This window comes from Halyomorpha halys, unplaced genomic scaffold (genome assembly GCF_000696795.3).
Source record: "Halyomorpha halys isolate HHAL.00 unplaced genomic scaffold, Hhal_1.1 Scaffold1582.1, whole genome shotgun sequence".
NCBI lineage: Eukaryota > Metazoa > Arthropoda > Insecta > Hemiptera > Pentatomidae > Halyomorpha > Halyomorpha halys.
This window is the reverse complement of record NW_027106787.1, coordinates 104,841-119,961: the sequence shown is the minus strand read 5'-3', so window position 1 is coordinate 119,961 and position 15,121 is coordinate 104,841. Positions and strand designations below refer to the sequence as shown.

General features: G+C 29.6%; 1 protein-coding gene across 1 annotated transcript; it reads left to right on the top strand.

Moving 5' to 3' along the window:
• Positions 1-1,228: 1,228 nt before the first annotated feature.
• Rcd5 (microspherule protein Rcd5) lies at positions 1,229-13,513 on the top strand. Its single transcript, XM_014435430.3, has 9 exons — positions 1,229-1,515; positions 1,628-1,761; positions 1,842-2,014; positions 3,970-4,188; positions 4,764-4,902; positions 6,993-7,116; positions 7,186-7,342; positions 9,534-9,749; positions 12,716-13,513. Exons 1-9 carry the CDS (start codon positions 1,421-1,423, stop codon positions 12,806-12,808), a joined length of 1,350 nt encoding a protein of 449 aa, XP_014290916.1. The 5' UTR covers positions 1,229-1,420; the 3' UTR covers positions 12,809-13,513.
• The last annotated feature ends 1,608 nt before the right edge of the window (positions 13,514-15,121 follow it).

Below are 15,121 nucleotides of genomic sequence, written 5' to 3'. Positions count from 1 at the left end.
ATATATATATATATATATTTAACATTTTCTAAAACCATTTATGTGAGGGTGTCGACCCTCTCACACGCTTTCCTCTTCTAAATATTTTCTTATTTTTTAATTTTTGACCCACTTGTAACGTTTCCTCTAAAAATACTCTTTGTCATTTGTTCTGTATATTTTCTTTCTCTCAATTTTATTTTTTTCCATAATTTTAATTTTTAAAATACCAATAAACTAAAATCTTCACATTTCTTTGCATTATATAACTTCAAATCTTTATTTTATTTCCTTAATTATGTTGTTTTAACTACTTTTTTAATTGCCTATGTAAACATTTTATTTTCCACTTCCTTCAACACTCTAATTTTAGGTTATTGCCCTAACCTATTTAAGGTTTAGGTATTGCCCTTCCGGTAGCAACATTGGGCAGGTCGGGCTGAAATGGTTCCCTGGTTGGTTCTCTGGAATAGGTTGCAGGAGAATTGCTACAGATATAAAGAACTTTTAAACAAAATTTTACTTATTCAAGCGATTGTATTTTTATTAAATTTTTTTAACGCTTTGCATTTGTGGTTTCAAAACATTCTAAATTTTTCCCTAACCTTGATAAATGGCTAATATATCTATACTTGCCTCCGAACCAGACTAACCTAAGTCACCTTAGGCCAACTTTTCAGGAGAGCTCAATCATAGTTAGGACTTACATTCTTACATTCCTTAGATAAGTCTTATGTTTTATGACTTAAAGTAAAAACAAATTCTACATGTTATTATGTAATAACCTGAAAATAGTAATATTTGTTGTAATATCGTAGTATAGTGTTAAGGTGTTATGAACCTCCTAAGACCTTATGAACCTCAAGTCAGAAATGGCTCTGGTTCAAATTTGGCAGGGTTGAAATTTATTTCGTTGAGGACCCACGGAATGAATTTTGACCTTCCAACTCTGACCATAATAGATTGGTACTTGTAGGATAACTACTCCCAAGGCCAGGAAAACAAAACAAAAAAAAGGACGGCCGGATTTTTTAAAATTAATTTTCGTTTTCCAAGTATTTTCAGATGTTAAACATCAAATTTTGAAGATGTGGCTAAAATTCTTTTTATGGTTGTTCAATCATGGAGGTTTATTTTTAAAAATGAATGTTACAACTTATGACGTCATCTGTTCTTATTGTTGTGGTTAGTTCCAGCCAAAGAGAAAGGTGTATAATCGAAAACCTCCCCTCGCTACGCTTGGGCAGGTTATGTTAATTTGTTTGCATTCTTATTTGTAAACATTGACTAATTCTTATCTTGTGATTACATTAATGATTAAAGTAGTGTTTTGTTAAAATGGATCATATTATAAAGCAGTTATATACTTGATTTTTATTGATTATCTTGTTTATTCGGGATAATTCTACATATTGTTACGTTGTTGATTTGTTGTTAAATAATGGATAATCCCACAGCATCCAATTCAGTTGATATCGACTTTCCTCTTACTCCTACAATGGAAGTTAGTTCTTCTGATAATAATAAAAGGAGAAGGTATTCGTAAATATTATATTACTTATGATTATATTAGTTTATAATACAATAAATATTACATAGTAAAATGAACCAATTCCTAATGTTGAATGTTGGTATGTTGAAATCTTAGCAGTTCAAGATCCATTAAAAGAAGGAAATTTGATGATGAGTTGGTGGAATACAGTTTTTCTAGCAAAGATGTCGAACCAATGGTGAAGAAACCCCAGAATAATAGATCCAGAACGTTATCGCAGTCAAACTTTTGTGTGTAATTTTTTGTTTATAGTTGTACAATTCTTGTAGCGAAGGATATAAGTTTAAAGTTTTTATTATTGTTCATATAGATGAAGCGAGTTCTAGTGCTGGAGTTCCTTCACCTATCGATAAGCGAAGAATAATACCTAGGCCAAGTTCGAAAAAATCTAAGAAATCGAAACCGCCTTCTCATGCTGCTACAAAAGATTTAGGAAGATGGAAGCCAACTGATGATCTAGCACTTATTACTGCTGTGATTCAGGTTTGGTTTATTTCATTAACATTATTTTTTGATCACACTCATTTTACTAGTTATTATAAGACTTATGATATTATTGTGTTTTTGGTATCTTGCTGTTGTGAGGAACAAAAGTCTTTAGTAGTTACATCTTAAGGGGACAAGGGTTACTTAAGTGATAAGTTGCTCTATTTTATTGAATTCTAGTTGGGACTACTACTTGAAGGATGGTTTTACTTCTCCCTTGCTCTTCGTTTTGGAAAAAATAAAAAAAATTAAAACCTATTAGAGTCAATAATTGAAGAAACCTACCGTTATCGCACATACACAGCATAAATGGGATATAGTGGTCTAAAAGATAATGTTAGTTTTATTTCAAGGTATTTATAGTGTTTGAGTTCATATTTTTTGAAACCAAACCTTATTGTATATCCAAGATTTAAGCGAAACTATCTTTAGCTATTTTAACTTTATGGACACTTTAGTTTTTGAGAAAATTTTACAGTGATTATAAAGTCAGCGAGTGAGTGGGGCCATTTGTGACCGAGAGAGTAGAGGTTTAGTAACCTTGAGTTAGCAATGGCACTGGTTTGAATTTGGCTTTTATTTTTTGGCAGTCCCATCTAATGATAACTTGACCCCCTACCATGATTAAAATATGTTGGTTACCTCTAGATAACCCTCCTATGTCTGAGAAATAACCAGGTATATAGTAATAATAAAAAAAGTTAAAGTCATGTATTACCCAGTTTTATTTATTTAGCATACAAAAGAGTAAAAAATGTGACTCAGGTAGTTTTCCCTCTTTATCCATCGTTTATCACATTAGAGATCAAACTATTTGTGAATTGTTATGTTATTAGAATGCTTTTCTTTTTCTTGAGCTTCTTAGTATATCTGCCTTTATTAAAAATTTACAAGTATTTTTTGAATTTGTATATATATTCACACATACATATATATACATGAAATGTACATAGTTTTTAAGCATAAAAGGTCAATATTTTAAGCAACAATCAGTTTTTGTATATAAATTGTCGAGTTAGTTTTTTGAGAGTGCCCGGTTAGAAACATTGTGGGTTTCGATTCGTTCCTGGGACAGTTAGTATTCATTTTTTAGTCTGTCCCGAAAAATGAATCTTAACACTCCCACTTTTGTTTGTAACAACAAACAGAAGTCGACAGCTGTAATTCATTTCAAGTAGTAATAATAATAATCTTGATCATGACAACTATAAATAATTTTATATAAGTGAGTAATCGCAAGTGCCATATGGAGTGACACTTGTGAACTATTTCCTTATTTATTATTAGTTATTTTTAAAAAGGGTTTTGAATATTTTTTAATTTTTCATATTTTTTAATTGAAATCAACTAATTACCTAGAAAAACAGATTGTCTGAAATATTTGGATTCGAACTATTATGGATAATTTATGTTTTGTTTCACATATCAGCAAGAGTTAGTTAGTTATTTTAATGAGTTATTTTTAAACAATATAATTTCTCTGATTGAGTAATAGATTTCTTTTGAATTCCTCTTGTAACCAATCCTTACAATCCAAAATCCTTCATAAAATCTTCAATGCTCCTTACTTGGTCACAAATAAAATCATCTATAAAGACCTTAATGTTCCATGTGTAATCGATCAAGCCCGAACCAGATATCAATATTTTCATTATAAACTACCTAACCACCCAAACCCACTACTTTATAACCTCGCTTCCTCTTCTATTCCTGCAGTCCCCGGGGGCACCTGAAAAGAAGGTAGCCTCGAGACCTCCTAATGTAGAAATTTTATTAGGGTGCTGCCAATAGGTAGTTTCTCTTCAAGGCTGTGTTTTATAATCAAATCATTATAATCAAATTTACTATATGTATTTTTATGTAATTGTCAATTAATAAGTAAAAAAGTTATTGATTTATTTATTTGTTCATGTTTAAATATGCTTTTATATTTCATTTTCTTCTATTTATAGTCAAATGATTTACAACATGTTCACCGAGGTATCAAATTTTCATGTAAGTTCACTCTTCAAGAGATTCAGCAGAGGTGGTACTCATTGTTATACGAACCAACCATTTCCAAACTTGCAATGAGTGCAATGCGAAATCTACATCCTGATGTTATTGCAAACATTGAGAGTAAAACTTTATACAGCAAAGAAGAGCAGCAACTACTTGCTGCTATTAAGTCAGTAAGTAGATGCTTCTTTAATTAATCGACTTTGATTGGGTTTTATTGAAACCTATATTTGAAATTGTCTTATTTCTGAAAATAATTTTTTGTCTAGGAGCAGTGTAGTCCTTATTCATAGTCGTTTCGTATAATTTTAAATATGTTATAAAAGTAACATGTAAATAAAATAGAATTGTAGGGATAAACCAACTTACATGATAAATAAATGAAAAATAATTGGGAAATTAAAGATGAATTCCAAAAAGATATATAATAATACTATGTATTTAACCTCTTTACTACTTTAGATTTATTTATTATGTTAGTTTGTATATATGGATGTCTTTTTAGTTTCACCTTTATATTAGTAGTATTTACATTTCACTTTCATGATTTTACATTAGCTTTTTTTTACATTCCATCTTTATATTTTTGTCCTGATGAAAACTTACAGTGTGGGTCGAAAAATGGGCTATTTATTAATTGCTGAAAATATTTCTTAGTTTCCTTTCTTGACCACAACCCATATGATCTATAATTATCTACCTAATTACCTATATTACCTAATTTTAATAATTATATGAAATTTTTTAGAGCCCTACACCTCCACTGAGTGTTTTTGAAGACCTTTTGAACAAAAATAGTTTGGTTTTCCATAGAGCTAGAACGCCGAAATCTCTCATGTCTCATTGGCTGCTTATGAAACAATACTATCTTTTAGATGATCAAACAGGTATGAGATACTAATTATATCATATATTTTTTGTACATTTATCCAATGATATTAAATCTGATGAATAATTTTTTAATTAACTTCATAACCTCTAGCTTCGATCACCTGGGTGTTATCTAAACTGTCGAAGCTTCAGTAGGATGAGTTTTCATCCTTTCAGTTTTCATTCATCAGGAGCTATTATAGTTTTTATTAGGGGTATTCATGATGTTGTGTTAAATGTTATATGTTTTACCATGTTAAATGTTATAACTATAGGATTGTGAGCAGCCCTATTTGAAGTCGTGTTAAACGTTAAATGCATAAGAGCCCCTAGCGGATTTCTCAGCAACTTGTTGTATAAGCCTTATGTTTATAACCTTCCTTCCAGACCCTCATGTTATTGTTTACTTCAGTTTTGATTTAAGTAATTAATTAAAACATGCCTAGAGTGAGTGAAAAGTGGAATTTGTGTGAAAGTTTAGCTTATGAGTGTCTTATTGATCTTCAAACTTGTGAAGAAGAGAATGAAGATGAGCTAATTGACAACTGTATTGAAAGTCACAACAACTAATATGGCGGCGATCTTAACTGGTCTATTGTGTGACGTCATTCTCGATTTAACTGACCAAGTAACAGACTCTCAGCCATGTTAAATGTTATTTCGTTTTACCACGGCAAAAGAAGGCAATTTTTTTTCGATTTAACACGAGTTTTTCCATTTAACACGCTTTAACATAGATCATGAATACCCCTATTATACTCTACTATCTGTGCTATATGGTTTCACCTATATTTCAACTTCTGATTTTTTCTGGATCGTCAGTGTACTGATTCTCTTTTTGATCCTTTTATTAATAGAAAGAATTCTTCGTTATCTTGGGTCAGAACCCATGTTTCACTAAAAATGCCAGCCTCCATGGCTCTCTTAGTGAGAGTGTATTGTAATCTAGATGAGTTTCTGCATCGATTCTGGATACACCACTACACACTCAAAATATTGGAACAGTCAAAACATTGGATCGTTAAAGGTGAAATGGCTCCAAAGAAAGAGAAGACAATGAAGTCAGTCAGTTATGGCCTCCATTTTTTGGGATGCACTCATTAACTATAATATTCTCATTAACTATTTGGAAAAAGGACAAACAATTACTGGACAGTATTGTGTCTTTGTTGGGCTGCTGAGTGAGAAAATAAAGGAAAAACGTCCTCATTTGAACAGAAAAAAATTCTCTTTCATACATGAGGGTACACGTATGCAGTTTTGATCGTTAAAATTGAGAAACTAAAGTTTGAATTAGTTAACTATCCACCGTATTTACTGAATATGGTCCTCAGCGACTGTTTATTTCCAAACTTAATAAAGTAGCTCACTGGACAACAGTCCGTATAAAACAAAGAGGTGTCATTGCTTAAAAAAATTCCTTCTTTAAGGAACTTCAAAATTATTGAGGAATTTCAAATCACATTTTTCTGATGAAACTTGGAAGGAAGCCTGAGAAAGTGTATAGTGCTAAAAAGAGATTATGAAAGCACTGAAAAAGATTGGTTTTTTATCTTTTTCTAAGGACTAATTGACACACCTCGTGCTTTTTAGAGTGTACACATGCACTACTGCCAGCTGCAAACCTCTTCTTTTATTTTATCTTTGATGTAATTTTTTGATTGAATAAGTGATATTTAAAATTTTTGAAGACATGACTATATGGTGCTATGTAATTTTTTTTTGTTTTTGTCTTGTCAGCATTTACAAAAATAGCAAGTTTATTCGTTCCATTCTCGAATGCTTGGAAAGTACCAGACAATGGTGTGAGTGCTCTCCTGGTGATAACATCATCTGCATATACCATGTCCTGTGCCAATCTTTTCACAATTGTTCCTCTGGTATTTATCCTGATGATTCTTACTGTAATTTTCGAAACCTTATTAAACAGTTTGTTTCACTTATCTTCGTTGAAACTGTTCTTTATATCTTTATTTATATTTCAGAATTATAACTAGTTGTACAAAATTGTCCATATTACTGTAATTAATAATAGTTATTTCATCTCCTATATTGTAGCTACATTAGCTATTTTTATATATCATTAATCATTTTGATTTTGTATTAGTCCCTGGTACTCATGGAGAAAAATCTGTCATACCTTTCTCGGAACTTGAAGAGAATATGCACGATATTGAGCTCCAAGGTCCTAAAGATGAAGCATTGGAAGAAGAATTGTTCCTCTCTGACAGGTCTGTAGATAAAAAAAAAAAATTGTATGGCAATATTTTATTCATTTTTTAAAACATTTATTTATATAGGAAAGAGAAAAAAGAAATTAGAACTTTAGAAGCAGAAGTAAGTCGCTGGCAAGTTTTGGTAGATGCAGTTTCAGGTATTGCTCCTCAAGAGTTTGACAACCATACCTTAGCTGTTCTGAAGGGACGCCTTGTAAGATACCTGATGAGATCTCGGCAGGTATGTTTTTCATAAGTTATTTACATTTTAAATAACTTCTTCCATGATCTTTTACCTACATCCAGTTTTTTTTTACTCTGCAATCGAATTTTTTTATATATTAGTATGACACCAATTTAGTCATCACTGTGTTTTAGTTGCTCCTAAAAACATATAATTTTTTTCATTGGGTAATAAAATAATTTACGAAATCTTTTTCAAATAATCATTTGATCGAAAAAAAAAGCTCTAACAATTTCTGTATAATCGAAACGGTTCGTTAATAAACTGTCTATTGTTTTTCACCGAAGTTTGACATCACACTTAATAAATTTTATTAATTAGATCTATGTTTTACATCTATCAATGTAACTTGATCTATCTAGAACTATCAATGTATTGTATTTAGTTTTATAGAGTTTTCTCATCAGCACCTGTATTTTACCAGCTACAGTTAAACCTAAATTAAATTACCACCTTGTTTTAAAAACAAAGTTTTAAACAGGACGGAACCACAAACTTCTCGGAATAAAGTTTATAGAATCAAAGTTTTGCAACTGATGAAAAGCTTGAACTATAAAATAATTGTTGAACATCAGTTGTAAAAATAATTAAATTAAATTTTAATAAATATAATAATAATTACAGTGTTAATTGAATTTAAATTTTTAAAGAATATCTTTAGCTTTCAAAATTCCTATATCTGGAGACATCTTGTTTGTGAATGTGCTAGTATAAATAAATTATAAATAAGCACCTGTTATTGTATAAAGTATTATTGTTATAACTATAGACATCCTAATATACTATCATGTTATATGTGCTTTCCGATAAGCTTTTAACATTTACATGTGTATAAAGCAGAGGTGGCCAACTTGTCGATCGCGAGGCCAATTGTGCTCGAATGTCTGGGAGTGGAATTCTGTGTACCATGGACTTTGAATGCCCCTGATACTGAAACACAGTGTAAAAACATAATATGCATTTCACAATTCTTCTTCCCTCTTCCACTTCGCCTATGAAAAGTCGATCGCGACACACTTATAAGTTAAAAAGTAGATCTCATGTTCAGAAATGTTGGCCACTCCAGGTATAAAGGTTTAAATGTATATATATATATATATTGTAATAATAATAAAAATTATTTAAAAAATTTAAAAGAATTTAATTCTCATATCTAAAGAATAGTTTTGAAGATAACAAGGTCAAATAAATAGATATGAGAATTTTAATTTTATTTAAATTTTATAATATAATTGACTCTTAATCTCAGGGCGGGTTTCTAGGCAATCAGAAACAGACACTTTTACTAATAACACTTAATTAAATTAATGTCTCTTTTACAAATGTATTTAATTTTAGGTATTGGAACAAAATTAACCAATTTCATAGAATCTACTTTTTTTGATGATTTTCTCAACTAACGCAGACTGTTGGCAATCTTTCAGTAAGCAAAACACTATAAAAACAAAGCATTGGTCCTTAAACAGTTTTCACTCATCTCATTCACTGACGATCCAAAACAAAGAGTCCCTTATTATAGAGGGTGACTCTTCAATGTCATCTTGAAAAAGATGTCTTCCTTGAGCTAGACAAAAGATGATGAGGACCTCCTCATCCAGGAAACATCATTCCCTGCCCGTGCCTAAGCAACGAATGATCACAAACCAAGTTTTTTTGCTTCCTCTTCTCTCGTTGTTAATTCTCAACATCTATTGTAGTACTACGGTTTTGAGTTTTTTTCTGTGATTTTCTTTATGAACATTATTCTTTAACACTTATTCTTGACTCCTATTTTTTCTTAAATTTACTGTAACTTTAATTATGATGGGAAGTTTATAAAGGTCTATAAAGGTTATAAGTTAATAAAGTTTTTAAAATATTTGAATCTGCTCAACATGGCAGCGATTCAACGAACTGTTTGCAGGACTCGTGCCTCCATCTTGGCTTTGCACGATATCTTTTGTGACTGCATATTTTACTGATCAAAATTGGTTAGCTTGCTTTTTGGCTTAACATAGCAAATGAACAATATTAAAAAGATACATAAATAAAAAATAAAAACATATTAAAAACCCTTTATACATAAAAATATGCAATTTACTCAAAAAGAGCATATTAAAATATATATTTTATGCATGCATATTGTATAATAAATTGAATATTTTTTATCTTTAAAATAATTGTCTTGTATATGTTTGTTTTGTTTTAGATTACAATAGGAAGAACAACAAAAGATCTTAGTGTTGATGTAGATTTAACTCTAGAAGGACCGGCTTCAAAAGTTTCACGCCAGCAAGGTACAATTCGCTTGAGGAATAATGGTGACTTTTTTATTATGAACGAAGGAAAAAGAGCCATTTATATTGATGGGAGGCCAATCTTGGCTGGAAATAAGTACAGGCTTAACGATAACTCTGTTGTAGAGGTATGTCATCGCCTTGCTTATACTTTTAGTTAGTTAAGTATTATTATATTTTCCATGTGGTGTACTATAGTAGTAGGTGTGTTATATTTTGATAAGTATTCAAAATTGTATTATACGTCCATGAATGGTATAATAACCTGCCTCAGTAATTTTAGGGATTAGTTAAATTAAGAAGTAGTGAAGTCTTGAATGTAGGTTTTTAATTGAATTATTTAATTTTTAAAAAAATATGATTTTTTTTTTTAAAATAAATAAAAAGATCTTGGTATTGGTATAGATTGAACCCTTGAAGGATTTGACTTTAATTTATTGCTAAAAAAATAAAATAATAATTTTATTTATAATCTTAAACACTTTCTTAAGACTGGTTAATGTTGTTTAAATAAATAATTTAATTTTTATCCATTTAAGTCTGAACACATTTTATTTTCCTTACAAGTCCAACGTTTTTGGCCAATCCGGTCTTCCTCAGGGATAATCTACCACAAAACTACTTTTATTACATGTATGATCCTCAACAATTCACAGTGCTTAACAATATTATTTATAATTCATCTTACCTTAATACAATTCTGGAACTAAATGATTTTAAAAACTCAACTTCATGCGGGCTATTAAGCCCAGGTCAAAACAGCAGTTTCTATGAAATGTTAAAACATTAGGTAAACATATTTTTTTATCAATAAGTATATCCTACATCATGTCTAATTACCTAATTAGTCAATTTTCACATTTAAAATAAAAATAAAAATTCATTTGTCACAGTCACTATCTGTTAAAACTTTATCACAACAAAGCTTGTAACCTTCCTCCACTCAGTTCAAGCATTAAAATTATATATTATTACAAGATTTTTGTTAATTTTCCTTTGTATTTCATTAGTAAAAATCCCATCAAGGCTAATTATAACTATCCACATTTAATTTATCCCATATTTTTCATAAATTAATTTTACTTAATATCTGTGCATAGTGTTGGTTCAAGTTTCTTGTGTCTGTTTTGAAATTCATTGTATAATTAATATTTTCAGATATGTTAATGGATTCAAGTATTTTCCTTTTGAATGTATTATTTTCTTTATGTAAAATCATTGTATTTTCAAAATCAAAAAAATACTGGTTTTTGGTTGCATGGTGTACTAGTGCTGTTTTATAATAATAAAATAAAATGTGTTGAGACTAAAACGGATAAAAATTAAATTATTTATTTAAATAAAATAATAATGTATATTGGTATAGGAATATTATTAAAATATCCTTACCAATCGCCCAGAAGTTGATAAGTATGATGAATTTGGTTACAAGTTATCTATCAACTATTTAATGGTCGCTATAGCTATATTTATATGATATAAATAAATTACTATTCTTAAATAAATATGTCTATACTTTCAATTCATGTTTAAATATTTAAAATGAAAAATATACGACATTATATTAAAAAAATCATTGAACAGTAAGAGGCCGTGTAAAACAAGGGTTACCATGGCAATCACTTACAAAGTTCATATATTTGAAGCACCATCATTGTGTTTGCTAGCACAGAGCTGTCAAGTCCTGAATTAGAGTTTGATGAATGTAATTTTAATTTGGTGAATGAAATAGTTAATTTGGGGGCGATTCTGGAAATACTTTTAGTATATTTAAGTTTTTCTGGGGCGACTGTAGCAGCGTGGCAATGTGCCTGTCTACTAACTCAAAGGTTATGAGTTCAATTTTATATTTCACATAAAATGACCCTACATTAAAATATTTTGACACACCACGGGTATTATTTGGAACATCTTTGCAAGCTGTCATTCTTCCAATGTCTAGATATTTCTGTTCCATCTGAGATTTCCTAACTTATTCAAGCATAAAAGGCTTTTTTCAAGCATGAAATTATGCAAAACTCACTCACAGCCTCCTCCGGCCAAAACTCCCTCGATCGCCAATGGGTGGCACTCACAAAAATAGGCATGGGAGTGGCGAACCCACCCTACAAAAAAACCACATCAGGAAACATAGGAAGATGGTCAGGGTTGCGGTCAAAGGAGAAACAAAAATAGTTTACACTATTTATTTTCCGACGTTTCCCCCCACTTTGTGGGGGTTCATCAGGGCTAAAAAGATACAAAATGATACAATGATAAGAGTAAAAATACAAAGATAAGATACAATGATAAGAGTAAAAATACAAAGATAAGATACAATGATAAGAGTAAAAATACAAAGATAAGATACAATGATAAGAATAAAAATAAGTAACAAGGTTCTCTTGAGTTCCAACCAAACCTTCCTCTACCATATAGCTCTGCCAAATGAACAATTGATGCGAATAAAAAACTCATAGTTCAGAGGCACGAAGGAGCTACGGAAGGTAAATCTTGGGCATGCTTGCTAGTGGAACAGATACCAAAGAACCTACCAAGAAGACAAAGTGTAGCCTATTTTAGAATGCAGACTGACCACGATTTTCTGTCAAAATATCTGTTCGAAATTGGTGTTTTTGAGAGCCCACTCTCGGAAGCAAGCACTTCTGCAAGCTTTGCCACCTCGAAGAAATGTTGTCCATTATTACAAGATATAAGAAATAGTTTCACTCAAGAAGAGTGATAAGGGTGAAAAAAAAGTAAATTATATTGGGCTGCGCAAGCACGGAAGGCGGAAGTGCCTTGTATTTTGGCGTAATAAAAAAAAATTATTAGGGTGGTAATTTGTGTTGTTTTTACAAAATAAATTTGGAAACATTTTATAGATTGCTTTCAGGCTGGATTCTAATATTAAATTAGTATGTTTATTAAGTACGAGTTTATTTTATTAAAATTATTTTCAGAAGGGAGTATAGCTTGTTTTTTTTATAAAATTACATGTTTTAAAGCAATTTATAGATTACTTGAACGCAAGTGAATTTCTTATATTTCCACGTTGTTTATGTTATTTGATTAATGAGAGAGTTATATGTGTTCTGTTTTGATTTAATTTCAGATTGCTGGCTTAAGATTTGTCTTCTTAATCAATATGGAACTTATATCAGTTATTCGTCAAGAAGCAGCGAAAATGAGTATGGCGAACTCATAGGTTTAGCTTAAAGTTTAAAAATGAATCTTGAATAGATACTAAATTGTTAATTTTAATTTAATTTTATAGCTATTTTTAATGACTACCTATTTCTTTTGTTTTCTTTTTGTTTCCTGTACAAATTTGTAAAGTATAGTGCATAAATGAAGTTTATGTATTATAATATAAATTTATTTGACTTATTGTTAAATGTATTATTTTGAAACTAAGCTAGTCTTGTTTTGAATGTTACAGCAATATTTCTGAATAATTATTTGTAAAATAGAAGTACATATTTTAAACCTTTTAATATTTCTTTTTTTTTTTTTTTTTTACATTTATGTATGAAGTAGTTAATTGTAGTTACGATTTAGGTGATGATATTTAGAGGAGGAGTCAAATTTAAGTATTCATGAATAGAGTATTATGTGATATTGATCTGAGAGAATCTCACCTTCTGAACTGTAAAGATATATCGCTGTCTATCTTTGCTATTCATGAGGTGAGATTTTTCTTTTTTTTTCTTCTCGAAAGATGGCTTCTAATCGGGCCAAAACCCCATTGTAAATTAAACAGTACTGTACTTTTTTTTTTTCAATTTAACTGCTCCTCTGATCATCATCTCCAATTTTTTTTTATATTTATAAATTCATTTTGTAAATAATTTTATGATTTCACATTAATAAATAATAATAATAATAATAATTTTATTATTTTTTCTTTTAATTATATCTATATATACCTTATCCTGATAATAGTACTAGTTGTGAAATAGTAAGGAATACCTTGTCCCTAGGAAGACTCATAATCCTAAAGAAATTATCCAACATAAGGAAGGTACCTCCAACTTTGTTTATTGGAAATAATTAATCATCTTTCATTGTTTGTAGTTATAAAATATGGATGAATATAATTTATGAAAACAATTGGTAAAAAAAAAAGTGGAAAAGAAAAGGAAAAACATTTTCCTAGGTTGAAAACAAATTTATGGAAATAAGAATGGTAATCTAATATAATATATAAAGATCAATATTTGATTGTGATAGGTCTTTTGTTAAATGTTCAGAATTTTCTCAGGAAGGTTATAGACTGGTTATAGGCTGCTTGGATTTTTTCCGTAAAAAAAAAAGTTACTAACAAAATTAAGCATTTTTTGTGCATAGCTCAAAATGTATAAATTTTTCATGGTTATTATGTGCCAATCGATTTGTCTCTTTCAGAAGAATAAGAAAAAAAATATTTCTAATTCTATTAAATGATTTTTTATTTACTAAAAATTAAAAATAAATTTTATTTAGAAAAAAGCAGATCATATTCATTTTTTAGCGTTGCTGAAATACCATTTTTAAACGAAAATAAAAATTTTTTTGCACCTTGATTTATTTAGTGGATTTTTTATTTTTATTTTGGTGGACATTGTTCAATTAATCGTTCATAACTCCTCTGCATTTTATTCAATTCATAAGTTAATACATCCATTGGAAAGCCGAATGTCTCCTCTTTTTTAGATTTAATTCCGTTGTAAGGCCGATGTAGTAGTTTCAAATAAGGAAAAACTTTTCATGCGTTTTATTTTATATCTCCGCTTCTAATTTGTTTAATTAGATCCAGTTTGTGTCTTTTAGTGGAGTTTATAGAGCCCTAAACCACTCCCAAGTTTTGTGTAGAGTAGTTAAGTCATGTTGAAGTTAGTTGTTAACATTTATATTACTATAATTACCGTCTTATCACTTCATCCATATATTATGTTCAATTAATCTAAATACATCTTCAAATATAGCAATAGAAAATCATTGCCTGGCCTGCTGGAATAGACATATTATATATACTGTTGGAAAGCTTAACATTTTATGAATATCTATATTCTACATTTGAATTTGTAGAAGGTAATGAAATAAGATGTAAAACACATTAGAGATTTTTCCTACACAAATTTGACTATCATCGAAAACAATATTGTAACTATTTTCTTGTTTCTAAGGTTGTTTTGACAATAATCAGTTTTTTTACTTTTACTTAATCTATACATGGGAAACAGTAAAGGCAAGTATTACCATGGTGAATAATAAAGAATTTTATGTTAACAACAAACAAGGATTAATTTCAGATACAAGGTAAGTTGCAAAGTGAAAGTTATTTTCTTGATTTGTTTTTATTTTAATGACAATCAGAGTTCAACGATTTTGACTGTTTATTTATAAAACACAGACACTTTATTTCTTTTGTGGCATATACTAATACCAAATTTGTTATTGCATTAAATTTAAGAAAATATTAATGAATTTATGAGAAAAAACTGGAGGTCATTATCAGGCTAAGTACTGAACCAATTAA